The 14,512-nt window shown below is 41.2% G+C and overlaps 1 protein-coding gene across 1 annotated transcript in view; it reads left to right on the top strand.

Annotated features, from left to right (window-relative positions):
* The window catches only part of LOC145394485 (uncharacterized), a 49,168-nt gene extending 35,271 nt beyond the window's left edge, over positions 1-13,897 (top strand). Inside the window, exons 4-5 of the mRNA XM_080268336.1 lie at positions 5,752-5,997; positions 13,731-13,897. Of these exons, the coding sequence (XP_080124462.1) occupies positions 5,752-5,997; positions 13,731-13,897 (413 nt within the window). The remainder of the gene's footprint in view (positions 1-5,751; positions 5,998-13,730) is intronic.
* The last annotated feature ends 615 nt before the right edge of the window (positions 13,898-14,512 follow it).

The following is a 14,512-nucleotide window of genomic DNA, read 5'->3' as shown; positions in this document are numbered from 1 at the left end:
GGCGCGTGGTGTGGCAAGAGTATCAACAAAAAAAAAAGGGTACGGCATGGTGGGATGAGGAGGTTAAGAAAGGAGTGGAGGAAAAGAGGAAGAAGTGGCTAAAGTGGTTACAGGATAGGGGTTCAGTTGAAATAAGAAATGAGTATATCGAGAGCAAGATGCACGTAAAGAGACTAGTGAAGAGGAAAAAGAAGGAGGTAAATGATGATCTGGGAAGAAAAATGAATGCAAACTACTCTGAAAATAGGAAGTTATTCTGGAAAGAAGTGCGGAAATGTAGAAGTGAAAGTGGAAAGAAATGTGATAGTGTGAAGGATGTAGGTGGTAGGTTACTAACTCATGGAGATGAAGTAAGGACCAGATGGAAAGAATATTTTGAAAGCCTGATGAATGAGAATAGAGAGAGCAGAGCGGCTGTAAACATGATTGGTTTGGGGGTGTGCAGAGAAGGAATGCAGTGCCAGGAGACGTGACACTCGCACAGGTGAAGAGCACTGTGAAACGGCTGAAAAATTGGAAAGCAGCTGGGGTTGATGAGGTGTATGCAGAGATGCGTAAGTGTTGTGGAGAGAGTGGAATGAAGTGCTTGTTGAAGATATGTAAGAAGGGATGGATGAGTGAAACTGTGCCTGCAGGGTGGGAAAAAGCTGTGATAGTACCCCTGTACAAAAATAAAGGTGAGCGAAGTGAGTGCATGAATTACTGTGCCATAAGTTTATTGAGTGTGGTAGGGAAGGTATACGGAAGAATTATTATGGAGAAAGGAAGAGAGATATCAGAAGTCCTAGTGAGTGATGAACAGGGTGGTTTTAGGAGTGGCAGAGGATGTGTGGATCAAGTATTTGCAGTGAGACAGATAGCAAAGAAGGTTTGTGTGAAGGACCATAAGGTGTTTATGGCATTCATGGATCTGGAAAAAGCATACGACAAAGTAGACAGAGAGGGATTGTGGAAAGTTTTGCGCATGTATGGTGTAGATGGTAAGCTGCTAGTGAGTGATGAACAGGGTGGCTTTAGGAGTGGCAGAGGATGTGTGGATCAAGTATTTGCAGTGAGACAGATAGCAGAGAGGGCTTGTGTGAAGGATCATAAGGTGTTTGTGGCATTCATGGATCAGGAAGAATCATACGACAAAGTAGACAGAGAGGGATTGTGGAAAGTTTTGCGCATGTATGGTGTAGATGGTAAGCTGCTAGGTGCTATCAAGAGTTTTTATGATGATAGGGAAACGTGTGTAAGGGTTAATGGGCATCTAAGTGAATGGTCCACGATCGGTGTGGGCGTGCGACATGGTTGTGTGATGTCCCCATGGCTGTTCAATATATATATATATATATATATATATATATATATATATATATATATATATATATATGGATGGGGTGATGAGAGAAGTAAAAACACGAGTAATGGAGAGAGGGATGGCGTTGGTAATGAATGGTGATAGATGGAATATCTCAAATTTGTTGTATGCTGATGATGCAGTACTGCTTGCAAGTACCGGACAAGAACTTGGTAGGCTAGTGCAGAGTTTTGCTGATGTCTGTGAGCGTCGTGCCTTGAGAGTAAATGTATAGAAGACTAAAGTCATGGTTACTGAGAGAGAAGGTGACTCCCAGTGTGATGTCACAGTGAGTGGAGAGAGACTGGAATTAGTGAGAGAGTTCAAATACTTGGGTACAGTGATAGAAAATAGAGGAAATCGTGCAAAATAAGTTGAAAGTAGAGTGACACAAGGAAGAAAAGTAGCTGGTACATTGAAGGCCTTGATAAGAATCTGAGGCTTGAGTGTTGCAGCTGCACGAGGCTTACATGAGGAAGTGTTAGTGCCAACTTTAACAATGGATGTAAGACTATGGTGTGGATATGAAAAGTTAAGAGTAAGAGCAATGGAGATGGGACTGCTGAGGAATGTATGTGGAGTACTGAGGGTGGATAGGATACAAAATAATGTGATTCGTGAAAGGTGTGGAGTGAGGAAGTCGGTGGACACCAGAATCGATGAGAGTGTCCTGAGTTGGTATGACCATGTGGAAAGAATGGATAACAATAGAGTAGTGAAAAAGGTATACCTGAGCAAATATGAAAGAGGGAGGAGGCGAGGTAGGCCAAGGAGAAGGTGGAGAGATAGGGTGGATGAGTGTTTGAGGAGGAGAGGTTTGGAAGTCAATGAGGCTAGGGAACTGACAAGAGATAGAGCTGGCTGGATAAATGTTGTGAGGAGAAGTGCATGATCAGGGATTTTAGCACCCCTTGTGAGCATGGCAGCGTCCGGATTGACTCAATCGGATACGTTTGTGTGAAACTGCAGAATATGGTGAATGTTTTTGGCGTATCCGGTAGAGCCAGGATTCAAGGGGCTTGAATGATGAGTGAATGGAAGTGTGGCCTATTTGGATTGGGCACGTTTGTGCTGTCTGGACATTGCTTCTTCTCACTCTGCCCTTGGGTGGGAATGGAGGTCTGGATGATGATGATGTATATATATGGAGCACAGTGATAGCGTGTGCATCTCGCACGCTGGTGGACTCGGGTTCGCTTCCCGCCAGAGTTGTAAAAACTTCAGGGAGCGTTCACTAAGCCACTTACTAATTTGGTGGACATAAGCGGTGCTGTGGTTGAACCAATGTCGCGGACAAGCATGCTTGCACCCAATCGGCTTAATGCGGGCCGATTACACTTGGTTCACAGACTACACACACATCCAAAGCCACTCCAACACTACAATCACACTCACAAGCACTTCTTACCCTACATACAGTAAAGTCTCTACCAGGCAGCCTAAGCCACTGGGTAGAGATACATTAGCTGTATCATCCCTGCTTCGGTAGAGATAGGCCGGTCCTGCAGTGGACCTCAACGGCTGATGATTATATATATATATATATATATATATATATATATATATATATATATATATATATATATATATATATATATATATATATATATATATATATATATATATATATGTTTGTATGTTTGTATCCATTATTCGCGGAATTTCCTCTTTCTCTTTGTTGAACACCACTTCGCCTGCTCCAAACCTCACCTCTTCCTCACCATGATTAACCTGTCTGAGACAAGTGATAACAAATCCTCTGAATCCTTATACTTTGTCTATTCTCAATTCAAAGCCGAATATAGCTGTTGTGTATATTACACAGCAACATACCATGCTCTCGTGCTCCAGAACTTGAATTTTCCTAATTCTCTACTCTCTAACTTCAGCCATGCAGTCAGTTTCTGACTAAATATATCCGTGACTGACTGAAAAATTCTTCGACTATCTTCTAAGATTGAACACATCCTATCTGTTTCTCCTTTCTCTGAAATCTCCACTCTAGGTGATATCAATGTTCACCACCACCTTTGGTTCTCCTTTCCTTTTACTGATGCACCTGGTGAACAGTCTTACATCTTTTCTCTTCTTAATGACCTTGAGCAGCTTGTATAGCACCCTACCCGTGTCCCTGACTATCTCGGAGAGAGATCCAACATACTTCACCTCATCCTAACAACTAATCCTTCTGCTATGCTATTAATCTTTTCTCTCTGTTGGCCTCCTCTGATTTTTTTTTTTTTATGTGTCCGACTCTGGGCATAGGCTTCACAGCCTGCTATCAAGGCCCAGCAGTCCTCCTACATACCATACACCTCTACATGTCACCACTTCGGCGCTAACACCCACCGTCCATACTGAATACATGCTAGGGCTGTCTCATACAGGACTGGTGTATTTGTATTAGCGGGGGTATTTTTACGACATGTCGGCGGGTCTTCTGGTAGATCAGTAAAGCCTGATTTAATGAAATTCAAATCCTTAAACTGTTCCCAGCCCCAGCCGGGATTCGAACCTGGGTCCGTTGGGACTGCAGGCCACCTCTCTACCGATTGAGCCACCGCCTCCCCTATACAACCTCATCACCTTAAGCAGTCCTAATGCTCCAGTAAGGCCTGTGGACCCTCTCAAGAAGTGGTGGCTCTGGCACTTTAGAGCTGCTGATTTAGAGGCCCTGACACAGAACTTCTTTGATTTTCCCTGAAATGATTATTGTAATGCTGACCACCGCAACAAGAAGGCCTACAATGGTACTGGAGGCATCCTATCCCTGAACCTTATCTCTTCTATGTTTCTGCCAGGAACCGTGCTAAATCTGTTCTTTGCTCTGCACTTTGTTCTGAACTTTCCAAAGCAAATTCTTCACATTCCTTCTGGCACTTTGCCAAAAATGTTTGTGTTTTACCTCATCATCTTTCCCTCCTGATTCTTCTGTTGATAAAGTGGAACTCTTCACTCAGACTTTCTACTCCATTTCCACCTTAGATGATTCCGGTGCTGTTCATCGATCACTTCCCCCGTCTGATTTCCTTATGCTTGATGCTAGAATTACTTCTATTGATCTGTTTTCGGCAATCACTGGCCTGAATACTAAAATGGCATACAGGCCTGATGGAGTCCCTCCAGTTGTCCTCAAGATTTGTGCTTCTGTGCTTGCACCCTACCTAGGCAAACTTTTCCATTTATGTCTCTCAACATGTACCTTTCCTTCGTGTGGGAACAGGTCAGCTCTGGAACTGTCAACTTTTGTCTGTATTTCCTAAAGCCCATGACCTCCAGTGTTTCAGACGCAGCGTTTCTACGCAACGGGAGAGGAACAGATCCTGAATTTCTTGGAAACAACAATCTTACAGGCTTGTCGCCTTTGGTTCCTTCTTTCTTGCATATATATATATATATATATATATATATATATATATATATATATATATATGCACTGACCGAAGGGTCGGAGGATCGAATCCACCCAAGGGTCATCGGTAGACATCAGGAAGGGCATCCGGTCATAAAATGCTACACGCTCCAGTCCAAAAGTCCTCTACCCAGAGGCAACGCCTTAGCCCTTCAGGGATACTTGGCGTAAAACCAAATTATTATATATATATATATAGAGAGAGAGAGAGAGAGAGAGAGAGAGAGAGAGATGTAGATACAAATATATGTATATAATGATATAAATATATAAGTAGAGACATACTTATTCTTGTCACTGTTCTTTATACCTCTATGCTTAGATTTCTTTCCCATTGTGGTAGGTAGGTATGCAGCACCTGTATATTCACACACTGGCCCTCCTTTTTTATCCAAATATCTGTTGCAAGAGAGACAGTGATATTCTCAGTCATATGTGAATGTAGCTAGTCTACTCTGATCTTCTTCAGTCTGTCTTTCCCCCGTCCTATGATCTCCAGTCCTTTAGTCGTAATGTGTTTATGCATCTTGAAATGAAGGAAATTTGAAGATTCTTTTATATACTCATTATTTCTGCAAGGAATAAGTTTGCAGGTTGTACAAGTAAACCTAGAGTTCTTTCTTTTTCCACAGAATTGAACATGATCAATTAAAATAAAAAAAAACATTCAGTATTGGTTAATAATATATAAAAAAAATGCGAGGGAATTTAAGAAAAGCGTTGTTCTAAAAAATTGTTGGATCAAGTCTCTCGCTAAGTAACAAATAAGCTTATTATGCTTCCCTACTTTTGCTCTGCCTTGTCTGGCACTTGGATTCTGTTGTCTCCTTTTGTTTCTGTTAAACCACCAAAAGTACACTGGAAATCCGAATGTAAACCTGCAGGTCTTGTAGGACGAGAGATTGATTTTTACCAGAAATTAAATGCCAGCCGGGATGACCTGCGTGTAGTAAAATATGCATAAATCCCAAGCCCTTTCTCTTTTTCTTCCCATCAGGCCCGAGCGGTTATGCCTGCGCTCCGAAGGATCTGAGTAACGACCGGTTCTTCGACGCACTGGACCCTGACTCCCAGCGCTGGTCCATAAACGCCACGGAATTTGGCCATGGGGATTTGCTGGATAGTAATTATCAGCAGATCATTGAAATAACAAGCTTCTGTGCGTACAATGAAGAAGCCACGGAGGAGGAGTTAGCAGGATACAGGAAGTTTGTGGCGGGGCAGACGGTAACCTTCATAAAGGGTGAGTACAAGAAATATCCTATACAGTATAGCAGAGTCGCGTAAGCCCTGCGATGCCTTTTAGATTATTCCTGCTACTGTCTGAGTACTTTCAGTTTTGACACACACACACACACACACACACACACACACACACACACACACACACACACACACACACACACACAAATACTAACACTATACCCGAAATCGTACTTTGAAAAAGTGTCATTAATTTCCATATAACCACTACAGATACTGAAGTGGTATGATGAGGGTGTGGGCTCCCTCCTACCCTCATAACAACTAAACACTAATAATCTCACTTACCATACACTGTATACATAACACCATTGCAAAATACCATTTTTAGTAATTTCGATGTGACCACAACGGGTAGGGGGTGATGCTTTTATACAATAGTTTCCTACTGATACTAACTGTAATTATTCCCTAATATCTCACGTACACAACACACTACTACCATAACAAAAAATAACTTTATAAAGATAGTTTCCTTAAATTCCACACAATCATTATACAGTAGGTAGGGAGGTTATATAGCGAGGCTAGGGTTCCCAACTGACCCTCACAACAACCAAACACTGACACCATAATGGAACATCATATTTTGAAAACAGTGTCTTTATTTCCTGTACAGCCACTTTATGCAGGAAAATGTTACGGTGAGGTTAGGGCCTCCTACTAACCATGAATACAACCAAATACTAATATACCAAGCACTCCACACTCTAATGCTACACTAGAACACCACATCGTGATAACCGTGCCCATATTTCCCACAAATCATTTTCAGTATGGTGTGGCCTGGATCTCCTGCTGACCTTCATTGCAACCCGACACAAACATATCAGCTACACAGCTTACCAACACCAAAGAATAGTGTGTTGGTAGGAACTGAACCTCTTCACTTCACTGACATTTATTTCGCTATGGACTTCATCCTTCTTGGACGATATTATTTATTCTAAGGTAGTCTTTTCAGACAACTAGTGCTGAACGTGGATTTTATCATTCCCTGTACATGAAAAGCTCTCCCGTAGGTTATATAAAATCGTCCGGATGTAGCATGGATAAATTAAATGATGGTCACCGGACTAAATCATTAGAAAATTGGTTGGGCATCGGTTGGCCTAAATCATAGGGTGGACTAAAGAGACCTACAGAGAGAGAGAGAGAGAGAGGGGGGGGGGGAGATTAGACTATCCATAACCTCACAGCATACGAGTACGTATATAAATGCACACATATAAATAGCACATTCACATCATACTACAGTGCTCCTCAATTCCTCTTTTGTCTGTCTTTCTCTTCATGTAACTCCACGTATATACCCGTATCAGTTAGACCATTTCCATTGCTCTCACTGACAACTTGTATCCTTTCAACAAGGTTCAAGCTTCGCTTTCATACGTTAGAACTGGGATCACAGTACTGTCATGCAGCGACTCATTTACGTCCATGCTCACTTACCAATTCCTTATCAATGCTTTCAGTGAACCAACAACATTTCTTCCCTGCTGTATCCTTTTATGCACTATTTGAATGCACTCACTTTCCCATTTCCTCATCATCCAGTCTCACTGTGCATTTTATGACTTCATTTCTCTCAAAGACAATAACATTACTCTTTTCTACATTCATTTTTAATTCAGTTTCCTACATATTATCCCAAACCTATTCACCAAACCTTGCTGCTTCCATTCATTTTCACTTAATAATACAGTGTCGTCAGCAAATAATAGCAGAGGAATCTCTCAAATCCTGTCCTTTATCATTAGGGGCACTCCTTCATTACAACATGTATCTCTTTTATAACTACATCCATATACGAACTGAGCATTCACAGAAACATAAAACGTACCTGTTTCAATCAAACATTCAGAAAAAAAGAAAGAAAAAAATTTACTGTCCACACGCACTGCCTGCATACTCTTCACAGCATTCAACAACTTCCCATCTCTCCATATACTTTTAATATCTCTCGCATCCCTCATACGTACTCTTCTCACACCATTCAACAACTTGCCTTGCAGATCATAAACTGTATTTTTAAAACCTTCCATATTCTGCCTAACTGCTCTGTCATGTTCTTTTTGCAGATCCATGAAGGCAACATACAACTTATTTATAGTTACGTACTTTTTCACAAATCTTACAACGGTGGCTCTTTACAGAAGGGCGCGCCGCACCTAGAAGGGCGTGAGCAATTTCCATTTTAGGTATGAGGTGTCAGAAGAAAAACAGATTGGCTTAAAGAAGTGTGTGTGTGTGTGTGTGTGTGTGTGTGTGTGTGTGTGTGTGTGTGTGTGTGTGTGTGTGTGTGTGCATCACGATGAACCACTGAAATCTGTTGTCTTTATATCCTGTTTCTGCACCAGACTTCAAGGCACTTTTTTTTATCTATTCTCGTGTAATGAGTTGATTTTTTCCCTCTCCGTCTGTAGCCTGATCACCTTCTGTCTTCTTTAATCGGATTGTTTCAAGGAAAAATTTTAAGTCATCTAGAAGAGTTATACTGAAGAACAGACCACACATCAATTATGGAAGTCTGGATATTAAAAACTTGTTCTCATTCGTAATTAGTACATGCATATGCCTTTCTAGCTCCACTGATTATACGATTTTCAAAACTCCAAGTGCCAGTCGCTTGCCACCAACACAGATGACAGCTTCCAGTCTCTTGCATTCATATCTATTTCTTGACTGATTTATACGTAATGGGGTGATTCAAACAATTATAAATGCCGATACACCTTTACACTGAACCAGTGCTAGTTGACTGCTTGAGAGTTTTGAGCTACAAGTAAGCTCAATATATCGACACTGATAATTTCCGTAGTATTACCATAAATTCCACTTAAACTAGAAAATAAATCGTGTGAAAATAGCTTTGACATAATACCAATTACTTGTTAAACAAGGTTATGCTTCAATTTACCCAGAAATAAGATTACAATATTGATGACCGTCTACTGTTCACATTGGTAATTAATTTCCTTATATGCAGCTAAATTGAAGTATAACATTATTCATCAAGTAAATGATATTACATCAAACTTATTTCCACACGATATTCGGCTGTTTAAGACGAGATTTGTGTTAGTTCTACGAAACTTATAGATGTCGATATTTTAAACTTCCATGCAGTCCAAAACTAGGAAGTGATCAGTTGGTCTGCACTTGGTAACCACAAAGAAACTTGATAAATTAAAAGATTACTGACATTTATGTGCTGTTTGGAGTTAGGCTAGTAGGTTCGCACGGCTACGTTATGACCTTGGGGTGGTGCTTCATGTTTTTGTGGTGGTGTTTTTGATCATCAGTGTATGGTCGTGTCGATGACCAATATCATGTGGTGCTGCTTTATGGCCATGTAGTGGTGTTTTATGGCCATAGGCGCTGTTTATGACCATGACAATGTGATGTTTATAAACTTTACTGGTGCTTTATGACATTGACCAGGTAGTGGCAGCTGGGACCATATGATGGTGAATTATGACTATGTGATGGTATTAATGACCATTAGTTAAAAATTAATAACCATGGGGTGATGTTTATGACCATAAAGTGAATTTTAATGACCATAATGGGAAGTTTTGTGACCATGTAGTGCTGTTCTTGATCTTTTGGTAGTGTTTTTGTGACCATGTATTGGTGCTCAAAGCCACAAGGTGATGTTTATGACCATGTGGTAATGTATAGGATCACCTAGTTGTGTTAAGGACCATGACCATGTGGTGGTGTTTATACTGTGATCATATGCTTCAGTTGGTGACCATGTGGTGGTGTTTATGCGCCCTTGTTTTGGTGTTATATACGATAATGTTGTTGCTTGCCTCTGTGTGTCGGTCGGGATGTATGTGTGTGTGTGTGTGTGTGTGTGTGTGTGTGTGTGTGTGTGTGCGTGCGTGTTTTCCTCTTGTATCTCTTGAACGGCTTGAACTACCAACATGAAATCTTCAGGGCATCAAGATATGGCCAAAATCTTGCACTTGGCCAACAGCATATTCTGGCGGTCAATTTGCATTCGGCTCCCGAATGCATTTGTTTCATTTTACATATTAATGGTGTTCTTCTTCTTCTTCTTCTTCTTCTTATTATTATTATTATTATTATTATTATTATTATTACCTGCTTAAAGGCCGCCTTCGGCTGCCTCCATTTGATGTCAAAAGGCCAGAAAATGAGTCATAACTCTGGAAACGGTGGCCCGACTGGACTGGAAATGGTTCTTTTCTTCAAGTTAGAGCATTTTGACGGTACCTTGCTCTAACGAAAACTGCCCTACGTTGCGCCGTTTTTTGCTGTGTTATGGTAACAAATAAACAAACAGACATGCAGAAATCGGATCATTGTATTATGGATTATTATTATTATTATTATTAGTATTATTATTGTTGTTGTTGTTTTTGTTATTATTACCATTATCATCGTTATTAATACAGGGTGACCCCCCCAGAAATCCCACATTTCGAAAGGCTGTAGTGAGGCGGGAGGGGCGGGGCTAGGGTCTGTTGGTAGCCCAATCCCAACCGTCCTCAGTCGTAAACATGGCGTGGTCGGGAGCTCGCCGTGAGTTTGCTGTCGAAGCGTTCTTCATAAACAACCGTTCCGTGATTGCCATGCAGAGGGCCTTTGGAAGACGTTTCAGTATTCCATGGAACCAAAACGTTCCAGATTGGAAAACCATCTTGCAGTGGGTTGAGAATTTCAGGGCAACAGGCTCAGCTTTAAAAAGAATATCACCTGGTCGACCTAGGAGCGCTCGTACGCTTGAAAATATTGAAGCATTGAGGCGATCCGTTGTGCAGTCTCCGAGACGTTATGCTTTAGCTGTAGGGATATCACGAGAAACTGCAAGGAGAATCTTACACAAAGACCTTCACTTCCATCCATACATCCAGCGGAGATAGCCGCTGTTCCACCTGAAATGACCCGTCGAGCCATGGAAGCCTTCAGAAATCGCCTCCAAGCGTGTATAGACAATGACGGCCACCATTTGGAGGATGTCATCTTTAAAACATGATGAATAAAAACTGTATTGAATGAAGTTTCATGTGTGCAAATAATATTTTGATTATCTTTAACCATTTTTTTTTCATTTACTTTTGAAATTTGGGAGTTTTTTCTGGGTCACCCTGTACTTCAACGATGATAAAAAAACAAGTATATATCTCTTTGAAGATTATTTTTTTTCCGTGGTGGTCACTCTCAAGAAGAAATACAAAACCAGGTTCTTGCAATAATAATAATCTGTGTTGTCTTCTCTGGTACGCAGCCTCATGTTCAAAAGACCAGTGCAAATAATTCTTACTGTGTTATGTAAACATCATCATCATCCAGACCTCCTTTCCCAGGCTTATATAAACGAGTTTCTTATTTCACATACAAAAAAAAAAAAAAAAATTCACTTTTCTTTTAAAATGAGGAATGTGCAAGAGAGGGACGCCGTTATGTGGTGACACCAGACTGGTGACTCCAGTGGCCGGTTGTGCAAATGTTTGCCAACTCTCTCCCTGTCCCTCACTTCCTTCCCCTGTCTTTCGATGGAAGGGATGATGGATGATGGAGTAAAACAGTTGTCTAAATTCCTGTCCATTAGTCGGGGATACACGATAAAAAAACAACAACAACAACAAGAGGCCATCCCATGGGGAAAATTACACCAACTGCGAGATGATACATACCAAGCCCGGCTTGGAACATGACCTTGACCTTGACCTACTTTCATCAATTCCCAATTCGTCTGAGATTTTCATCCGTACTACATACCTGTAAAGTTTTGTGATGATATCTTGAGTGGTTGCGAAGTTATCATGCTATCAGACACACAGAGACACACACAGACAAACTGAAAACAATACCAGCATCGCTATCACGGCTGTGTGGGGTGGGGGGGCATGGGGATGTGGACCAGCTACTAAAACGGGCATAAACCCCCATATATTAATAACTGTTGTCTTAGACTGAATGTGCACTCTTTGCAACCCATTCCCTGCCTTAAAAAAAAAAATCAATTAATTTCACCGTTATTTCCAGAACTCTGTCCTACCATATATTTTTATTGTTACACTGAGAAGACATACCCCTTTGATTGCAACACACTTCCCTTCACCCCCCTCCCCTTTTCTATAGGCGAACAAGCATACCAGACTTCCAATCCTCCCAGGCCAAGCTGTTTATCCTTCATATCCATTCTGTCACTTTCCTTCCCTGTACTTCATCATTTTGCCACACATTCCATCAGTTAATAAATACAAAGGACATCACTGTAACGAAACGGTTGACATATACAGTATATGCTAGAAAGGTGAATCACACCATTATCCCCTGCACACTCTGCACGCTGTTACCCCTATCAGTATATTATTACAGTATCATTCTGGTCCCTTCTGCTTAATCGTTGGTTATGAGTTATGTGCAAAATAGTAGAAATAATATATTTCTGTAACTGTAAAACTTTACCTCTACCAAATTGTCTTAATATCGACAAAATATATTGAAATATTCATCGGCTTAACGTCAAAGAAAGTAATATATATATATATATATATATATATATATATATATATATATATATATATATATATATATATATATATATATATATATGAAAAAGACTGTTTCCGGTGCATAGCTTTGAGAGACGAGGATACAGACCTATTATGAACCACGTGTCCCATCAGTCAGGGGCAAAAGTATGCAATACCACGGAAAGAACGTATTATTCTCTCCGAAATGGAAGAGTGTCGTTGCCTTGCGAAAAGTACTTGCTATGAGACGAAAAATTCAGTAACGACAGCTACCTCTGCGCTGTTTGAGACTCTGATGTGCACTCATATCCCCCTTCACTGACATCACAGGCCCAGCACATGTAAGTGTTCGGGAATCTGAAGACCGTAAACGCTAAGGCGTGAACAACTACCACCCCCCAATTTTTTTAGGATAAATTCTGAAGTGTGTGATGATTACAGGACGCAACTGACCTCTCTCTGTTGCTGCTGACTTAATTGTGCTGAGTGGTATGCTCATTTAATAATTACAAGAGTTCGATAAATATCAGTCAAAATTAACGATTTGCTTAATCTTGACACGTTCGCTGTTAAGAAGGCGGCAGTAACTGTCTGATTTCCTTGAAGGTAGGTAGGTATTTGCAGTAAGAGGTTTAGCAGTCAAATGATAATTCACTTCACTGTATTTGGGTAAGCTAAGCTCTAAGGAAAATCGGTAAGAGAGTCAATCCAGTTTGTTTTTCATGTCCAGCTCAGACAGAAGTAGGTAATAAGGTGCTCCCGGCGATTCTCAGGTCTTATACAGGAACATTCCTTGTCCCATTGAGACAGTTATTATAGGGCTATTTTATTGAAACTGAGCGCGAAGCAGCTGACAAGTGCCCATTTATTGGCGATACTTTTCGACAAGTGCGATGATGCTAGATTATGTCAGACCATTCTATACAGTTGCTGATACAAACTGTAATGTGGGATGCAGGCTGAACATACCTACCAATTACAGGTCATTGTTACGTGACAAAGAATCAGGGATTAGTTTACACACTGACTCATAAAATTTTGTTAAGAAGCATAAGTTCACCACATTTATATTTTATCATTATTTTCTCACTTCTCCCCTTATCACACAGCTTAACTCGAACTTTTACACACCTACACTGCATAGCTCTTACACCCAAAATGTGAGCTGACCACACTTACGTGCTGATCTACCCCACAGCACTGTTCACGGAGGAGGGCGACTGCAGTGAGTACCTGCCGTACCTTGAGGACCCCAACAAGATGTCAGTCAACACAGAGCTTCGCTTTGTCAACCCCATCGGCGGCTGTCCCGTTGCTGGCTGCTTGTGGTGGCCCGAACCGGTCACCACTCCTGCCACAGACTGACCTGTCGTTTCAAGCAGATTACGTATTTTATAGTTCATTCTCTCCATATCCATACGTTTTTAGTCATTCTAGAAGAAATCTGTCGGAGTGACAGGCTTAATGAAAACAAGAGTAAACTACAAAAGGCGTCATTATGCTGAATGGGTCAGTCTCTGCAACACCTTATGACGTATGATTTCAACACCAGCTCAGCCTCTGACATATCAACCCGGTAGCATCTGACCACCTGATATACCACTGCAACACTACCCTTCCCATTGTACCACATCTCATTCCCTGATATACCTCTCTAGTGTCATCCCCCCTAATATACTCTACAACTCCATGTCACCTCCTGGTATGATCCTGCAACCAACCAACCCCCTGATATATGCCTACAACATCCCCAACCTATGCCACACACTCTGACATAATGCTACATCATCTCACCTCCTGATGTGTCTTTGCAACATCACCCCACCACGATATAGTCGAGTAACACCATGCACCTCCTGGTATACTCCTGCAACATCACCCACACCTGAAACATCTGCTATACCTTTACAACACCACTGCATCTCTTGGTATACCATTGCAACATCACCATCCTCCTGATATACTCCCGCAATACAGCCC

Source organism: Coenobita brevimanus, chromosome 27, assembly GCF_032717465.1.
Source record: "Coenobita brevimanus isolate Jiangsu-jjx chromosome 27, ASM3271746v2, whole genome shotgun sequence".
Classification (NCBI taxonomy): Eukaryota; Metazoa; Arthropoda; class Malacostraca; order Decapoda; family Coenobitidae; genus Coenobita; species Coenobita brevimanus.
This window is presented reverse-complemented; position numbering and strand designations above follow the sequence as displayed.